Raw genomic sequence first — 14,513 nt, forward strand, 5'->3', positions numbered from 1 at the left:
AAAAAAAATTCACCGTAGAATTCTTTCATACTAAATTTTCACGTAAAATATCTTTGGTTAAAATTTGATTTATACGAGCTTATCAGAAACATGTTCCCTGCTTATAATGTTTTCTTTCATATTCAGATAAAACGAACGTAATCTTGATTAATAACACAGATCATTCTTACACACATATGTGAGTAGTTGTTTTGGGTTATGATGTGGTCTTCACCTCATATTATTGGGTGTATCCAGTATTGTATAGTGCAGGGCTAGTATAGTTAGGATTCTAGACTAGTGTTTTATTGTTTCATCCCTTTGCAGAGTTAACCTCAAAGTGTAAGGAAATAAATGCATTTCTGTAACGACTTGTGGGCACCGTACTTAACATTCGTGTTCAGAATTTGTCTTGACTTCGGAAAAAATAGCCAATAGATTCAACTCCCTGTGGCTTGGATTCAGTAGAGATTGCTCTGTCAACTTGGGGGAATTTGTCTTGTCTCCCTTTTTCTAATTTTCTCCCTCACCTTTCAGGTTTATGCAAATGGCATCCGGAACATCGACCTTCACTATATCATTCGTAAACTGGCAGCACCAGTGATCTCTGTGCTCTTGCTTTCCCTGTGCGTACCTTACGTCATCGCGTCTGGCGTCGTTCCTTTACTAGGTGGGTAATGCTGGCCAGGGAGCTGGAGACGGCACCTGTTAACATCACTACTTTCTCGGCACTTCCAGTGCCATGGGCTGTGTGGCTCCAGATGATTAATTTGTGAATATAAATCCAGCTAAAACAGTGATTTTGCAAGACTCTTTTTCTTCGATTTGACTACTTAGGGCAAGATTTGGGGAATCATAAACTTCCTTGATACAGTTTTTTCTCTAGGCAAGTGAGGAAGTATTGACATTTACACTGTCCTCAAAATAGGTACAGCTTTCCTTCAGGTTGTCTTCTCCTGACTAGAAGTGCTGTGATCCCATACTTGTAAAATCAAGGTGAAGTGTTGTTATATTAGTAACTAGATATTACTTTTTTAAGTTTATTTTGAGAGAGAGAGAGAGAGAGGGAGAGCACGCACATGCATACTAGCAAGGGAGGGGCAAAGAGAGAGAGAGGGAGAGAGAGAGAGAGGATCCCAAGCAGGCTGTGCACTGTCACCACAGAGCCCAGCGCAGGGCTTGAACCCATGAACTGTGAGGTCATAACCTCAGCTGAAATCAAGAGTCGGATGCTTAACCAACAGAGCCACCCAGACGCCCCACAGCTAGATATTAGCTTGTCAATTACGTGCTCACAGGTCCTCGCAGGACCTTAAACCCAGCATATTTTCAAAATTAGAAGCACAAAGTTTCCCCTCCAAATCTTTTTCTTCTACTGAATTCCCTCTCTTAGTGCTTAGTGTTATCATCCAGAATTTGCATGGGTCAGAAACCTTGTAGGTCATTTGTGTCACCTTCCTACTCACATGGTCCCCAAGTCCTGCTGCCCCAGCCTCCAGAAGCCATTCTCTAACCAGGCACCTTTCCCTGTGGCTCTTACCTTAACCTCAGTGGCCTCCTGTCTGGTTTCCCTAATTTAAAGCCACCGCCACTAATTCACTCTCCACACTGTGGCCACAGTGACCTTTCAAAAGAATAAGTCTCATTGTTCCTGTCTGGTGAACATCCTCTTGATGGTTCCAGCATGGCCTTTATTTTATTTATTTATTTATTTATTTTTTTTTTTAATTTTTTTTAACGTTTATTTATTTTTGAGACAGAGAGAGACAGAGCATGAACGGGGGAGGGTCAGAGAGAGAGGGAGACACAAAATCTGAAACAGGGTCCGGGCTCTGAGCGGTCAGCACAGCCTGACGCGGGGCTCGAGCTCACGGACCGCGAGATCATGACCTGAGCCGAAGTCGGCCGCTTAACCGACTGAGCCACCCAGGCGCCCCAGCATGGCCTTTATTTAAAGCATTTCACGTGGCAAGCGTCAGCTTCAGTTAAGCACCTCCCAGCCCTGCCTCCCGGGGGAAGGACATATTTTTATTTCACGGTCATTCCATATATACTTAGTTTGCCCTTTCTTTGTTTTACAGGTGTTACTGCAGAAATGCAAAACTTGGTCCATCGGCGAATTTATCCGTTTTTACTGATGGTTGTGGTATTGATGGGGATCTTGTCCTTCCAGGTCCGCCAGTTTAAGCGCCTTTATGAACATATTAAAAATGACAAGTAAGTCTAGATTTCCATTTATCTAACTGTTTTTAAGATGTCTCTTTCTTAATTTTTGTTTCTAATGTGATAAATCATAGTTGAGAAGAGTGCTCAGATTATGGGTACGTTTTGAGGTAGAATTAAGGATTTGCTAACAGATTTGATGTAAGATGTAAAAGACAGTGTTATCAAGGATTCCACTGGGGATAGGGAGCTGTCTCTTTTGGAGATGAACAAGACTGGGAGAAGCAAGTAAAGGGAGGAAGGCTTTAATGCCCATTCTAAATAGTTTTTAGTCTGTTTCCTAATGTTTTGGTCTGACAGTACATTAAATAGTTTTAGATAAAAATAAGCCTGTATGAGGACTTGGCCCACCTAAGCTCTACCTGCAACCAGGGGCCACTGGGTCACGCTGACCATTGCCAAGAGAGGCTGTAAGGTTCCTACAGAAGTACCGTAGGGCCTCTGAGGGAAACTGTGACCTCTGCTCCGTGAGAGATTGAGGACAGCCAAGGAAAACACGTTCTGGGGATAACAGCCGTCTGACCTTCCATGTCCTAACAAAGCCAAATGGTGGCTGGCAGAGAGAGTGAGTTTATAATATAACTCCATCCTGGTTTGCCAGGAAGAGTCCCAGTTTACACGTGTTGTCTTGTTGCATTGTTAACAACACTCTCGTTTAGACATGAGATACCTCCTCACACCTGTTGAAGTGGCTACAATTAACAACTCAGGAAACAAACAGATGTTGGCAAGGATGTGGATAAGGGGGAACACTTTTGCACTGTTGTTGGTGGGAATGCAAACTGGTGTAGCCATTCTGGAACACAGTGTGGCGGTTCCTCCAAAAATTAAAAATAGAACTACCCTACAACCTAGCAGTTGCACTAGTAGGTATTTATCCAAAGGATACAGAAATGCTAATTCAGAGAGGCGCATGCACCCCAGTGTTTATAGCAGCACCAAATTATGGAGAGAGCCCGGATGTCCATCGATTGATGAATGGGTAAAGAGAGAGAGAGAGAGAGAGAGAGAGAGAGAGAGAGAGAGAGAGAGAGAGAGAGAGTGTGTGTGTGTGTGTGTGTGTGTGTGTGTGTCTATACACACATACATATACACAGTGGAATATCAGCCATCAAAAAGAAAGTCTTGCCATTTGCAACGACACATAGAGTGTATTATGCAAAGCGAAATAAGTCAGGCAGAGAAAGACAATTATCCTATGATTTCACTCCTATATGGAACTTAAGAAACCAAACAGATGAACATAGGGGAAGGGAAGGAAAAATAAGATAAAAACAGGGATGGAGACAAAACATAAGAGACTCTTAAATACAGAGAACAAACTGACGGTTGCTGGAGGGCAGGGGAGGTGTGGGATGAGTCAATGGGTGATGGGCGCGAAGGAGGGTGCTTGTTGTGATGGGCACTGTTATATGTAAGTGATGACTCCCTGGGCTCTAGTCTGGAAACCAGTACTACGTTGTATGTTAACTCACTTGAATTTAAATGAATAAAAAAAAAAAGATGAAATTTAGGGTGTTCAAGGCTTTTCCAAAGCATTCACTGACAAAAAACCCAAGTATGCTTGGGCAGTCTGTAAAGTTCTGTCTACCGGGAAAGAACAGAGAGGGGATTTCAATGGTGAATGTCCCATTTTTCTCACTTCACTCGTTTAGGCTGACGAGTACATTCTGCAGACAGTGCAGACGAGACATGGCCTCGGCTTTTTGCTGCTTTCTTCCTCACCCTTGTCGCCCACCCTGCTCGTCTGCCCCAGCGGTCTCTCCTGCCTACCTTGGAGCATGTCTTACTCATTATTTTCTGCTCTTTTGCTGCAGCCCAGTGTATTCTCTTCTCCCACGTTCGTTCTTCGCATAGCAAACTGTGAAGGGCAGGCTCCCTTGAGGCCGCACCTCGGGTGCCGTGGTTTCCGCCGGTCCAGCGGTGTCGGAAAGGGAGCAGGCTCTGCTCGTGGGGTGTGCGGGGCGGGCTGTGGGCACGAGAGGGTGCTCGGTCATTAGGGAGAGTGGGCGGTGGGCTCAGAGTCTCCTTTCTCTGCACTGAGTTCCTTTTTGGTCCTGGGCAAATGAATTAAAATCACTGTTGTCTCTGCTTTTTATTGCTTTTTCATTGCCATAACGTCAACCCCATTTTTGGCATAACTTGGTGTGTTTTGTGATTATGGGTGTGTCAGGCAGTGCCTGACATTAGCATCAGGATACATTAGCATCCAGTTGTCATCGTTTAAAACATTGATAAGCCGTCACAGTTAAAAATACACTGGTGGGGGAACTAACTGTGAGGGAAAGGAGTAGTTAACATCAGGAAAAGGATTGGTGAGAGAAAAAGAACGAGGATTATACCGTGGGATCATGGATGAAGAAGCAATAGGATTAGTGAAATGCTTTAAAAAGTGACGTGAAACTACTCGGCAGAAACTGCCACAATTTCGCGTGAGGCTGGTGTGTGTTGGTGGAAAAGTGGTGAAGGTCAGAGAAGCGAAAGTAATGGTGAAAAGTGAAAGTCACTACACTGAGTCCAGCACATGCCAGGCCTTTGTTGCCGTGGCTTTTGTGTGTTTCTTATTTCTTACAGCAGTCACGGGGCACAGTACTGCTGTCCTCGTTTTATTGGCGAGTAAATAAATTGGGTCTCAGAGACCCAGCTCCCGGGCCAGCCTGTCGCGTGCCGGCTTTGCTGTCCCGTGCTCGCACAGGTGGCTGAGGACCGAGTGACCACTCGTGGGTCTGCAGCGCTGACTTCACGTGGGCACCGTGTACCCCAGCCTCCTGCCGCTCATTGCCACAGTCGGCTCTCACCCACTGTCCTCCGAGGCTCAGCCTGCAGCCCGGGCCCCAGGGTCAGGAGGCCCCCCTGCTTCTCCACAACCGCTGCTGTTGTCCTGGGGATGTGGTGTCTGGTCACGCCAGCCGTGGTCACTTCTGTGTCTGGTGCTGTAGCCCTGCACCCTTTGCCCTGACCTCCGTAACATCATGGCACGTGACTTAGGGACGTGTAACGCTCTGTTTTTGGGCCGTAACCTCCTTCCTTCTGTCCCTTGCATATGCTCACTTCTCTGCCTTCTCCCCTTTGACCTCACTGAGACTCTTGCCCTTGGGTTTCTCCTTTTCTCTAAAACTAGAGCTATTCTGACCCACTTTCCTCTCTACCTAGCTTTCTGTTTCTTCAGATCTGTCTTCTGAGCCGTTTTAGAAAATATTCCTAACAGATAAATGCCCTGAGTCAGTTGACTGTGTCTTACCCCCCGGTGTCTGCGTGTGCACGAGAGCCCCAGCCTTGGGGCCAGAGTACACACGCCATTGCCTGGGATCCGAGGCCTTCCGACGTTTGCTGCTCTCACCTCGCCGTGAGCTGCCTGCTTATGTGCCGTGCCTGTTGCCAGTGTTCATTCTACGTTCCCCTTCAGACCATTGAAGGGTTTTAAGTGGGAGTGATCTGATTTGCCTTCAAAAGATGTATCACTGGCTGCTCTTAGGAAGAATATTTTAATATGTGGGATCATATAAGAGAGTAACCACCCTGTTTTTACAACCTAGATACCTTGTGGGCCAACGCCTCGTGAATTACGAACGGAAATCTGGCAAACAAGGCACATCTCCACCACCTGCACAGTCGTCCCAAGAATAAAGTGGTTGTCTCAACTACCTTGACCTTCCCCTTGCCTTTACGTGTCCTTTTTTGTGGACTTCTCTCTGGGAGATTTTTCCCAGTGATCTCTCAGCATTGTTTTTAAGTTAACTGTATTTGACTTGTGTTCTCAGCATTCGGAGAAGCAGCGTGCAGGGCCCTGCCGCCCTTCCTGCATCTTCCACCATCGTTGCTGTCTGAGGTCTGTACATGTGTAAATAGAAGTTCCTGGATACCCTAAAACCGTGGATTAAACAGAATGTGCATTGTACATCTTTAAACAAAATGTATATTAATTTATTAAATCTAGTTGTCACTTTATTTTGGACCTGCTGTGATCTTGACAGGAAATGTGCCGCAGAGCCATAGTGCAGAGGCAAAACTTTTTCACGACGTCCTTTGGAGCGCGGTATCCCATTAAGTAAACTGTGCATTCTGTCTTTCTTGGCTGTTCAGACCTTACCAAGAACTTGAAAGGAAACAAGTAGAAATCAGCAGTGGAGTGTCTGTGGTAAGAGAACATGGACTTTGTGCTTCACTGTCGACCGTTTTTGGAAGTTATTTTGTATAACACCAAAGCTGTTGTACATTTTCTACTGCCTGATTTTTTTTCATGTGTCTGTGTTTATAATATTGTATAGTATCTTGTGCTAGGTGAGGAAATTATTTTTAATTTTGATAATTTAATATTCCTAGTGATCAGCATCAGGGGTTGGGCTTTTGTGCTTGTTCGGGGCATGTCTATACTTAGAGAAAAAAAAAAGTCCACAAGAACGTTTTCCTTAGTTCTCTCCAGCCCCTCTTTTCCACACACAGCTGTCGTTTTTTTTCTCTTTGGCAGCAGTAGCCAAAGGTCATGCCGGATCGCGAGTCTTCTAGAATACTGTCAACAACAGTACCGCATCATACTGGAATTAGGACACACTGAGGTGTTAGCTAAATGCACATGTCGTTTGTGGTCTTAGATCGGCAGCACCAGGGAAGGCAGCCTACAACACCTGGTCCTGCTGCTTGGGGCACCCCGTTGGGTCAGGATCAGGGAGTCTGTTTCTCCTAGTTTTCCATGAGTAAATCCCAAAGTTTCCAGAGCTTTTTGTTTACAGAAGAAAACTACAAATGAAACCAGTTTGATTTTACTCGTCCTGAAGGAAGCTGGCTTAAGCTGGCCTTTTTAACATAGGAGTGAAGAAGGTGTTTCATTGGAAATGTGCTGTAAAATCGCAGAATACTGAACACTTACAGATCTGGTTTTCCCTGAGAACCAAAGCTTCAAGAATGAAGTATTTAGAGCAATACAACAGTTGGGCACACGATCCCAGTATTTAATGGTAATGGTATATTGTAAGGGTGGTGTTTGTGTTTTGAATGTCTTCAGAGAAAATGGGCAGCAGAGGTCTTCAGGAACTCTTATTAAAGAGTTTCCATATAGTATTAAAATCTGTAGACCTAAATCTGAAGATTCTTTAAATATGAAAGTCAGCCAAACGTAAGCTACCACAAAAGCAGACATATTCTGGTTGTTTTACATTTCAGCAGTTTTTCCTGAAGTGGTAATACTTTACCTTAAAATGTAGTGTAAAACATCAGTATCAAAAAAAAAAAAGCTTGACATGGGGTTCAGTGTTAACACCCTCTGGCACTTTGTAGCAGTCCTTTCCCTTGTATTTGAAATAAGGTCTTTGCTAGCCCTGCATTTATGTGGAAATGGAATCCTACTTTAAAAAATTAAGAGCATTTTAAAATGTACTGCCACCTATCGTGGTATGTGTCTATATAAATTGTTCTCTTTGGGAGAAAAATATTATCAATTGGGCATAGAACTTGATTATATTAATTTAGCTTTCTTTTTAAAATTTTCAGAGAATTTATAGATCTTGATATAAAGTCATTGAACACATTTATCCATTTTATCGGAAAGAGAGCTAGGCAGATACCACAAAAAATTAAAAATTGTTGTTCTACAAAATTTTAAATGAATCTTATCAGATATTTTGTAAAAAAAAAAAAAAAAACTGAAAAGAAAAACATACATATATATGAACATATACGAATGGTGAGAATCTTGCCCTCCATTTCACCGGCAGATAACTTTATCTTGTTGTATCTAAGGATTTCCTCTTGGTTTTCAGTTGTGCTCTGTCCTGTTTTTAATAAGATGAAAACTTTCATAAGGAAAGCGTTTGCTGACATAATATTTACATGGGCAGCACCAGAATTTTATGATTAATCAATAGTCTCATGAACATTTGAAACCTCTGGTTCAGAAAGTTCTAGTATTGCTGCCCTTCATGTAGAATTAAAAAAAAAAAAATAGTGTAGTTTTGCTTCATTTTACATTGGGCTAAAACCGTCTTCAAGGAAATTAATTACAAAAGAAGACCATTTTGCTTTATTTTTAATTGTTTATAAATGGAAGACAAATCAGCATTTGGGAGTAAGTTTCACATGACCAGTTATCAAATGGTCATATTATGAGGTGTGCATTTGTCATTATTAGCAAATTATGTTTGAGTTTTAAACTGTTGAAGCTAATAGTTGAGATGAAAACAAGAAAATACCAATGTGAGGTTTATGTATAGCTAGCCTTAAAAAAGTTCCATGTTTTTAGGTGATTTTTTCCTGTTAGTTCTCTGGAGAAACAGTGGAAATTGGACATCTCAATTCCAGATGTAAACAAAAAGTAATTTTTATTTCAACATTTAATATAGCTGTTATTACTGTGGATCCTTGTGTTTTTTCTTTCCCTTATTCAAGTAACAGAGAATAACTTTTTCTTAAATGATTTGGTCTTAGAGATGTCATTTCTGTATTGGCAAATGCTATTATTAAAGTGTAATTCTTGAATTTAGGTTGAATTCATGACTTTTTAAAACGAAGAAGCACTGGACATTTCTCCACTGTATTGTGTTTACCCCCCGACACACACACACACACACACACACGAGAATGTAGTGCCGGTCTAAGAACACTGGCAGTTTTGTCAACTTCGCAAGTTAGCTACTCATTCTCACTTTCAGGACTATTTTAAGCTCTCTACTTACTGTGATAAGGTTTATACTTGTAAAATTTTAAAGTGATTATGTTCAAAATACTCCTTTAGAATGTTACCTACTCGGTTGCCATCAAGAAAAGACAAAATGTCGTGCCACTAAAGTATTAACAAAAACCTTGTGTGTGGAGATTGTAACTCCCTTGGTTGGGCTGTCTTATATCTCGTTTGTCCCTCGGGCACATATTTTCTCTTCACCCTGTTACTGCCCTGTGTCATTGTTTAAAAGCAGCCATCATGAGAAAGGGTTTCTTTTCACGTAATCTCCAACAGTATGCTTGTTACTAATACAGTATTAAAGGTGTAAGACAGTATATACCCAATTTCATTCCCAGTGATTTTGTATGAGTGCCTCATTTTGTGTCAGCAGAGTAATACACAATACCTTAACTGGAAATGTAATGACTGTAAGGCCTGGAACTGACTTGTAGATGGTACGTAGAGCACTTAGTTATTTAGGACGTCAATTTTCTATTGAAGCAAACACCTTAGACACCCAGACCAATTTTATGTATATATATTCTAAAATGCTCCCTTTTTTATGTGGTTGGTTGTTGCCTTCTAAGTCAAGAGAACAAAATTGAATAAAGCAAATGTTAGCTGTAGCCTAGTTTTTTTGGTTTGTTTTTGCTTTGTTGCAAAATTACTTCAGAATTACAGAAATGTGCATTATTAATCAGCATAGGTAGACAGTCTAGGTTATTAAAAAAATTTTTTTTAATGTTTATTTTTGAGAGGGAGACCGAGTGCAAGTGGGGGAGGGACAGAGAGAGAGGAGCACACAGAATCCAAAGCAGGCTCCAGGCTCCCAGCTGTCAGCACAGAGCCTGACGGGAGGCTCAAACTCACGAACTGTGAGATCATGACCTGAGCCAAAGTCGAATGCTTAACCAGCTGAGCCACCCAGGCTCCCTAGGTATTTTTTAAATATAATAATTACATAAGAAAATGAATATATGATTATAGCTCCTCCATTCAGTTTTCAGTGTAAATTTAGAAGTATAGTTGCAGAGAACACATCCCTCTCCCCTCATCCCCTGACTGTATTGCTAGACCATCTTCATGGGCAACAGTAAAGGCCCTCGTCTTGCGGGCAAGCTGCCTCCCGCTTCGGCAAGATCCACAGGCCAGAGCCTCAGCAGGTTTTCTCTTTAAGTGGATACTTGGAATAGAGTAAAACCAGTCAAAGCTATTTTATGTAGCTGCCTGTAAATCTCAGAGAAAAAGGAAAGAATTGCATGAAGCTTTTTTCCTCCTGAGTTGCCCCCATGTGAAGAGATCCTTTTGTTTCGAGGTTCAAAACTTCATGGTTTCTTTTTAATCAAGTGCATTTAAGAAACACTTTTTAAATGTTTATTTTATGTATTTTGAGGGATAGGGTGTGTGAGAGAGCAGGGGAGGGGCAGAGAGGGAGAGAGAGAATCCCAAGCAGGCTCAGCACCAGAGCCTGAGGCAGGGCTCAGTCTCATGAACCGTAAGATCATGACCTGAGCCGAAATCAAGTCAGACGCTTAAGTGACTGAGCCACCCAGGCGCCCTCCAAGTGTTATTTTATTTATTTTAAATGCAGTGGTGGTAGGCAAAATGTTATCTGAACCACAGGGCATCTGTGAGGTTTTACAGCAAAGGGGACCACATGGTGAATCTCAGAAAGTGGCCATTCCCCCTCACACCCCACAGTTCACAGCCACTCTTGTTGGAAAAACGAAACTGCTGTCACAAGTGGATTAAGGGTCCGAGGAGGTAACGCTCTCCTCTCCTCCCTCCCACAATGTTTCGTTTTGGGGTCTATTTTGTTGCCCTGCCCTGTACTGAGTACTGCAGTTGAAATCGAGGTATGGTGTCTGCCTTCAAGTAGCCCAGTTAGAGTGGAAAAGGCCAGAAAAATGAGCAGAGGGTTCTAACAGGGATACAGTGCCCTGAGGAATACAGAGGAGGGGCCCACTGTATGCATAGACTCGTCCCCCATGCCCGCAGTCCCCCCCCCCCCCCCCCCCGCAGTCTGCCTCCCACAGCCCCACACTGCTGGAATGGGCCGACAGCAGCTGGTGACCTGGGTGGAGGCAGTCCCTTCTGCACCCCTGTACATGCTTAATCTCCCTTTTGAAATTTCTCTTTTTACACATAGGCAACAGTGCAGTGTCTTTCTGCTTTTCCACATTTGTTCAGTAGCTTTTTTAGGACAAGAAGCTTTGTGTCAGCAACCCCCTCAATAACTCCTTTTTTCTTGGCTCAGTTGCATCCGTCCCTCCTGCCAGTTACACAAACCCACTGGACTGATGGAGCAGAACAGAAAGTCCAGAAATAGACCCACATGCGTAGGGACAGGTGAGTTTTGACAAGGTGCGAAAGTCAAACAAATGGTGCTAGAACAATTGGCCATCCAGATGCAAAGTTAAAAATTGATCCATATCTCAACATCTGCAAAAATTAAAATTACTGTATTCCTAAACATGAAAGCTCAAACTATATAACTTCTGGGAAAAAACAGGGAGAAATGTTCAGCCTCGGGTAAGGCAAAGATTTAGATTGGATACAGCCCAGAAGCACCATCCTTAGAAGAAAAATTTGATAAGTTGGACATTATCAAAATTGAAAATGTCCACTCTGATATATGTCATTCAGAAAACAAAAGCCATGGAGTGGCAGGGAATATTTGCAGAACATTCCTGATAATAGACATGCATTCAGAATAAAGTCTCAAAACTCAGTAGTTTGAGAAGATCCATTTGCCCATTTTTAAAATGGGCAAAATATTTAAACACTTCACTAAAGAGGACATACAGATAGCAAATAAGCACATGAGAAGCTGGTCAATGTAAAAGCCATTAGGAAAATAGAAATTAAAACCTGTGAGTTACCACCACATATCAGAATGACTAAAAATACCATACCACGTGTCGGTGAGAATGTGAGGAATGCTCAGGCTGTGCTGGAAGGAAGGTAAAGGGGTGAGCTAATCACTTTAGAACAGTTGGGGGGCGCCTGGGTGGCTCAGTCGGTTAGGCGTCTGACTTCAGCTCAAGTCGTGATCTCACGGTTTGTGGGTTCCAGGCACAGTCAGGCTCTCCAGTCAGGCTCTGTGCTGACAGCTCGGAGCCTGGAGCCTGCTTCATATTCTGTGTCTCCCTGTCTCTCTGTCCCTCCCCTGCTCACACACTCTCTCTCTCTCTCTCTCTCTCTCTCAAACATAAAAAAAAAAAAAAAAACTTTTAATTAAATAATGGGCAGTGCTTAAAAGGTTATAGTAAGTACTCACCACCCCCAGTTACTGACTGAGGAAAAAGTAAGTCCATATGATGACTCAGACATGAACGTTTATGGTAGCTTTATTTGTAATAGCCCAAAGGTGGAAAAAATGCACATGGCCAACAACAGGGAAAGAGATAAATGGTTATCCATACAATGAAATACTGTTCCAATAAAAGGCAATTAACTTGATATACGCAACATGGACAAGTCCCAATGCTGATTGAAAGCAGACCAAAAAATGTATGCTTTCGTTTATCAAAACTTTTGGAAAATGCAGAGTAACCTACAGAAATCAATAGAAAGCACATGAGGGGGGGTTGGTGGGGAGGGACATGGAGAGATTTCAAAGGGGCATAAGAAAATGGGGGTGATGATGTGTCCGTTACCTTGATGTGGTTCTGGTTTGACATGTATACATCTGTCAAAGAATTGCACATTTTAAACTTGTGCAATTTGCATGTTAATTACATCTTGATTTCAAAAATAAATCCCATGTTCATATATGCTCTCTAATCATTTCATACCTTATCTTTCTACAAAGTGCCCGCTTCTCCTTTCTGACTTTTGGCTGATGACTTTTCTATTTCACCGAGAAGACCGAAGCAATCGGAACAAGTCTTCACAGGTTCACACCATCACATTTACCCTCTTACTTGCACCTGTGCCCAGATGCCCCGTGGGCCATGCAGGCCATGCACGTCCCCTCCGGCGTGCCTGCCCTGTACGTAGAGTGAAATGCGCCCCCGGGCTCATGTGCGACCACTCCCTGAGCCCTGCCCGCCTTGCACGGCCTCACTGGATGGACAGGACTCTCACCCGCTCAAGGCGCTGCTGCAGATCTCCCTCTCCCTCATGGTAACTGTTGTGGTTCTTTCCCATCATCCAGACGTTTCTGTTGTTTCTTGCATAAGAAAAATCTTCACCTCCTTCATCTGCTCTATTTTGCTTTCCTTTTCAGTAAAGGCCTTCAGTTATCGTACTCCCGCTTTCCAATTTTTCCTCTCCTTTTCCAACCCTACTACAATCAGCTATTTGCTCCACTCTTCCGCCGGAATTGCTCTTGTGAAAGGCCACCGATGGCCACCCCTAACTTCGGTGGTTAATTCTCAGGTCTCACCGGAAACAGCTGGTCCCTCTCTCCAGTGAAACCATTTCCCTTGGCTCTCAGGACACAGCACTCCCCTCATCTTCCTCCTACCTGTCTGTGGACTCTGCTTTATAAACTCCTTCAATGACCCTGTCTTGCCTTTCAGCTCCGTCTGGGACCTCTGTTCTACCTGCACCTATTGACTTGGTGATCTCGCTTACTCTCATAGTTTTAAAGGCCGTCTAGATGCTGATCACTCACATACATATTTATTTACTCATTCCATCTTCCTTCCTGGAACTCCAGACACATCCGTGCGGCTGCCTATGTGGACTCTCCGGACATCTCGAACTGAGTAGGTCCAAAACACAACTCGTGATTCCCCTACCCCAGATTTATTTTCTCAAACTTCCCCTTTCAGTTGGTAAGCACCTGGACGGATTCAGGTTGCTAAATAAAAAATGTTGGTAACACCTTTGACACGTGTTTTTCCACGCTTCATGTACAATTGGGCAGCAAGTCTTAACTTCAAAATAAATTGGGTTCTGGCTACGTCACAGCACCCCCACTGCTACCATCCTGGTGCAAAGCACCATCATCTTCCTCCTGCCTGGGTCACTGCAGTTTCTCTGGAGCTCCTGACCTCTGCCCATGCTCTCTTTTCTTTCTTCCATTGACTTTCAACACTGGATCCGGAGTGATCATGTTGAGATCTAAGATCACATCAGTGCTTTACCCAGGTAGCTAACCGTCACAGAGTCCCAAGTCCACAGTCGCTTTGAGGCCCCCTGTGCTCACTGTGCTCCAGGCAGCCTCCTTGCTTCCAGAACAGGTCAAACCTCTGGGCCTTTGCACTTGCTGCTTGCTGTGCCTTATTGTTCTTCCTCTAGGCTCTCCCCAAGTTCTTCCTCTCTTCACTGAAGTGTCATTCTTAGGCTTATCTAAAATTGCAGCTCCTGGGGCTTTCCCCGACCCCTCTACTGCTGTGTTCTGTCTCTCATATGTATTAACATACTACATGGTTTTCCTGTATTGTTTACATTAGCATGTTTCCCCCCATTTGAATGTAAGCTTCGGAGATTTTTTTTTTGGTAACTATTCGGAGATTACTATTGTATTTCAGGACGGTTCTTGGGACATATTCCATATTCAATAAATACTCTTGAGGAAATAAATGGATGAAACAGCATAAAAACAATGTGTCTATGATTAAAATAAAAACTGAAAACCTGTGCCATTCTCCAGAGGTAATTACCACTATTAGTAGTTTAGTGTTTGTTTCCAGAATGTGGTGTG

General features: G+C 43.2%; 1 protein-coding gene across 2 annotated transcripts in view; it reads left to right on the top strand.

The window, feature by feature from the left end:
• MARCHF6 (membrane associated ring-CH-type finger 6) overlaps positions 1-9,483 on the top strand; it is a 75,726-nt gene extending 66,243 nt beyond the window's left edge. For both annotated transcript variants that reach the window (XM_053906878.1, XM_053906879.1), the window contains exons 24-26: positions 517-649; positions 2,061-2,196; positions 5,739-9,483. In XM_053906878.1, the coding sequence (XP_053762853.1) occupies positions 517-649; positions 2,061-2,196; positions 5,739-5,829 (360 nt within the window). In that variant the 3' untranslated portion in view covers positions 5,830-9,483. The remainder of the gene's footprint in view (positions 1-516; positions 650-2,060; positions 2,197-5,738) is intronic.
• Positions 9,484-14,513: the final 5,030 nt, after the last annotated feature.

The sequence above is a fragment of the Panthera pardus genome, unplaced genomic scaffold (genome assembly GCF_024362965.1).
Source record: "Panthera pardus isolate Hobbes unplaced genomic scaffold, ASM2436296v1 HiC_scaffold_2, whole genome shotgun sequence".
NCBI classification, from domain to species: Eukaryota; Metazoa; Chordata; class Mammalia; order Carnivora; family Felidae; genus Panthera; species Panthera pardus.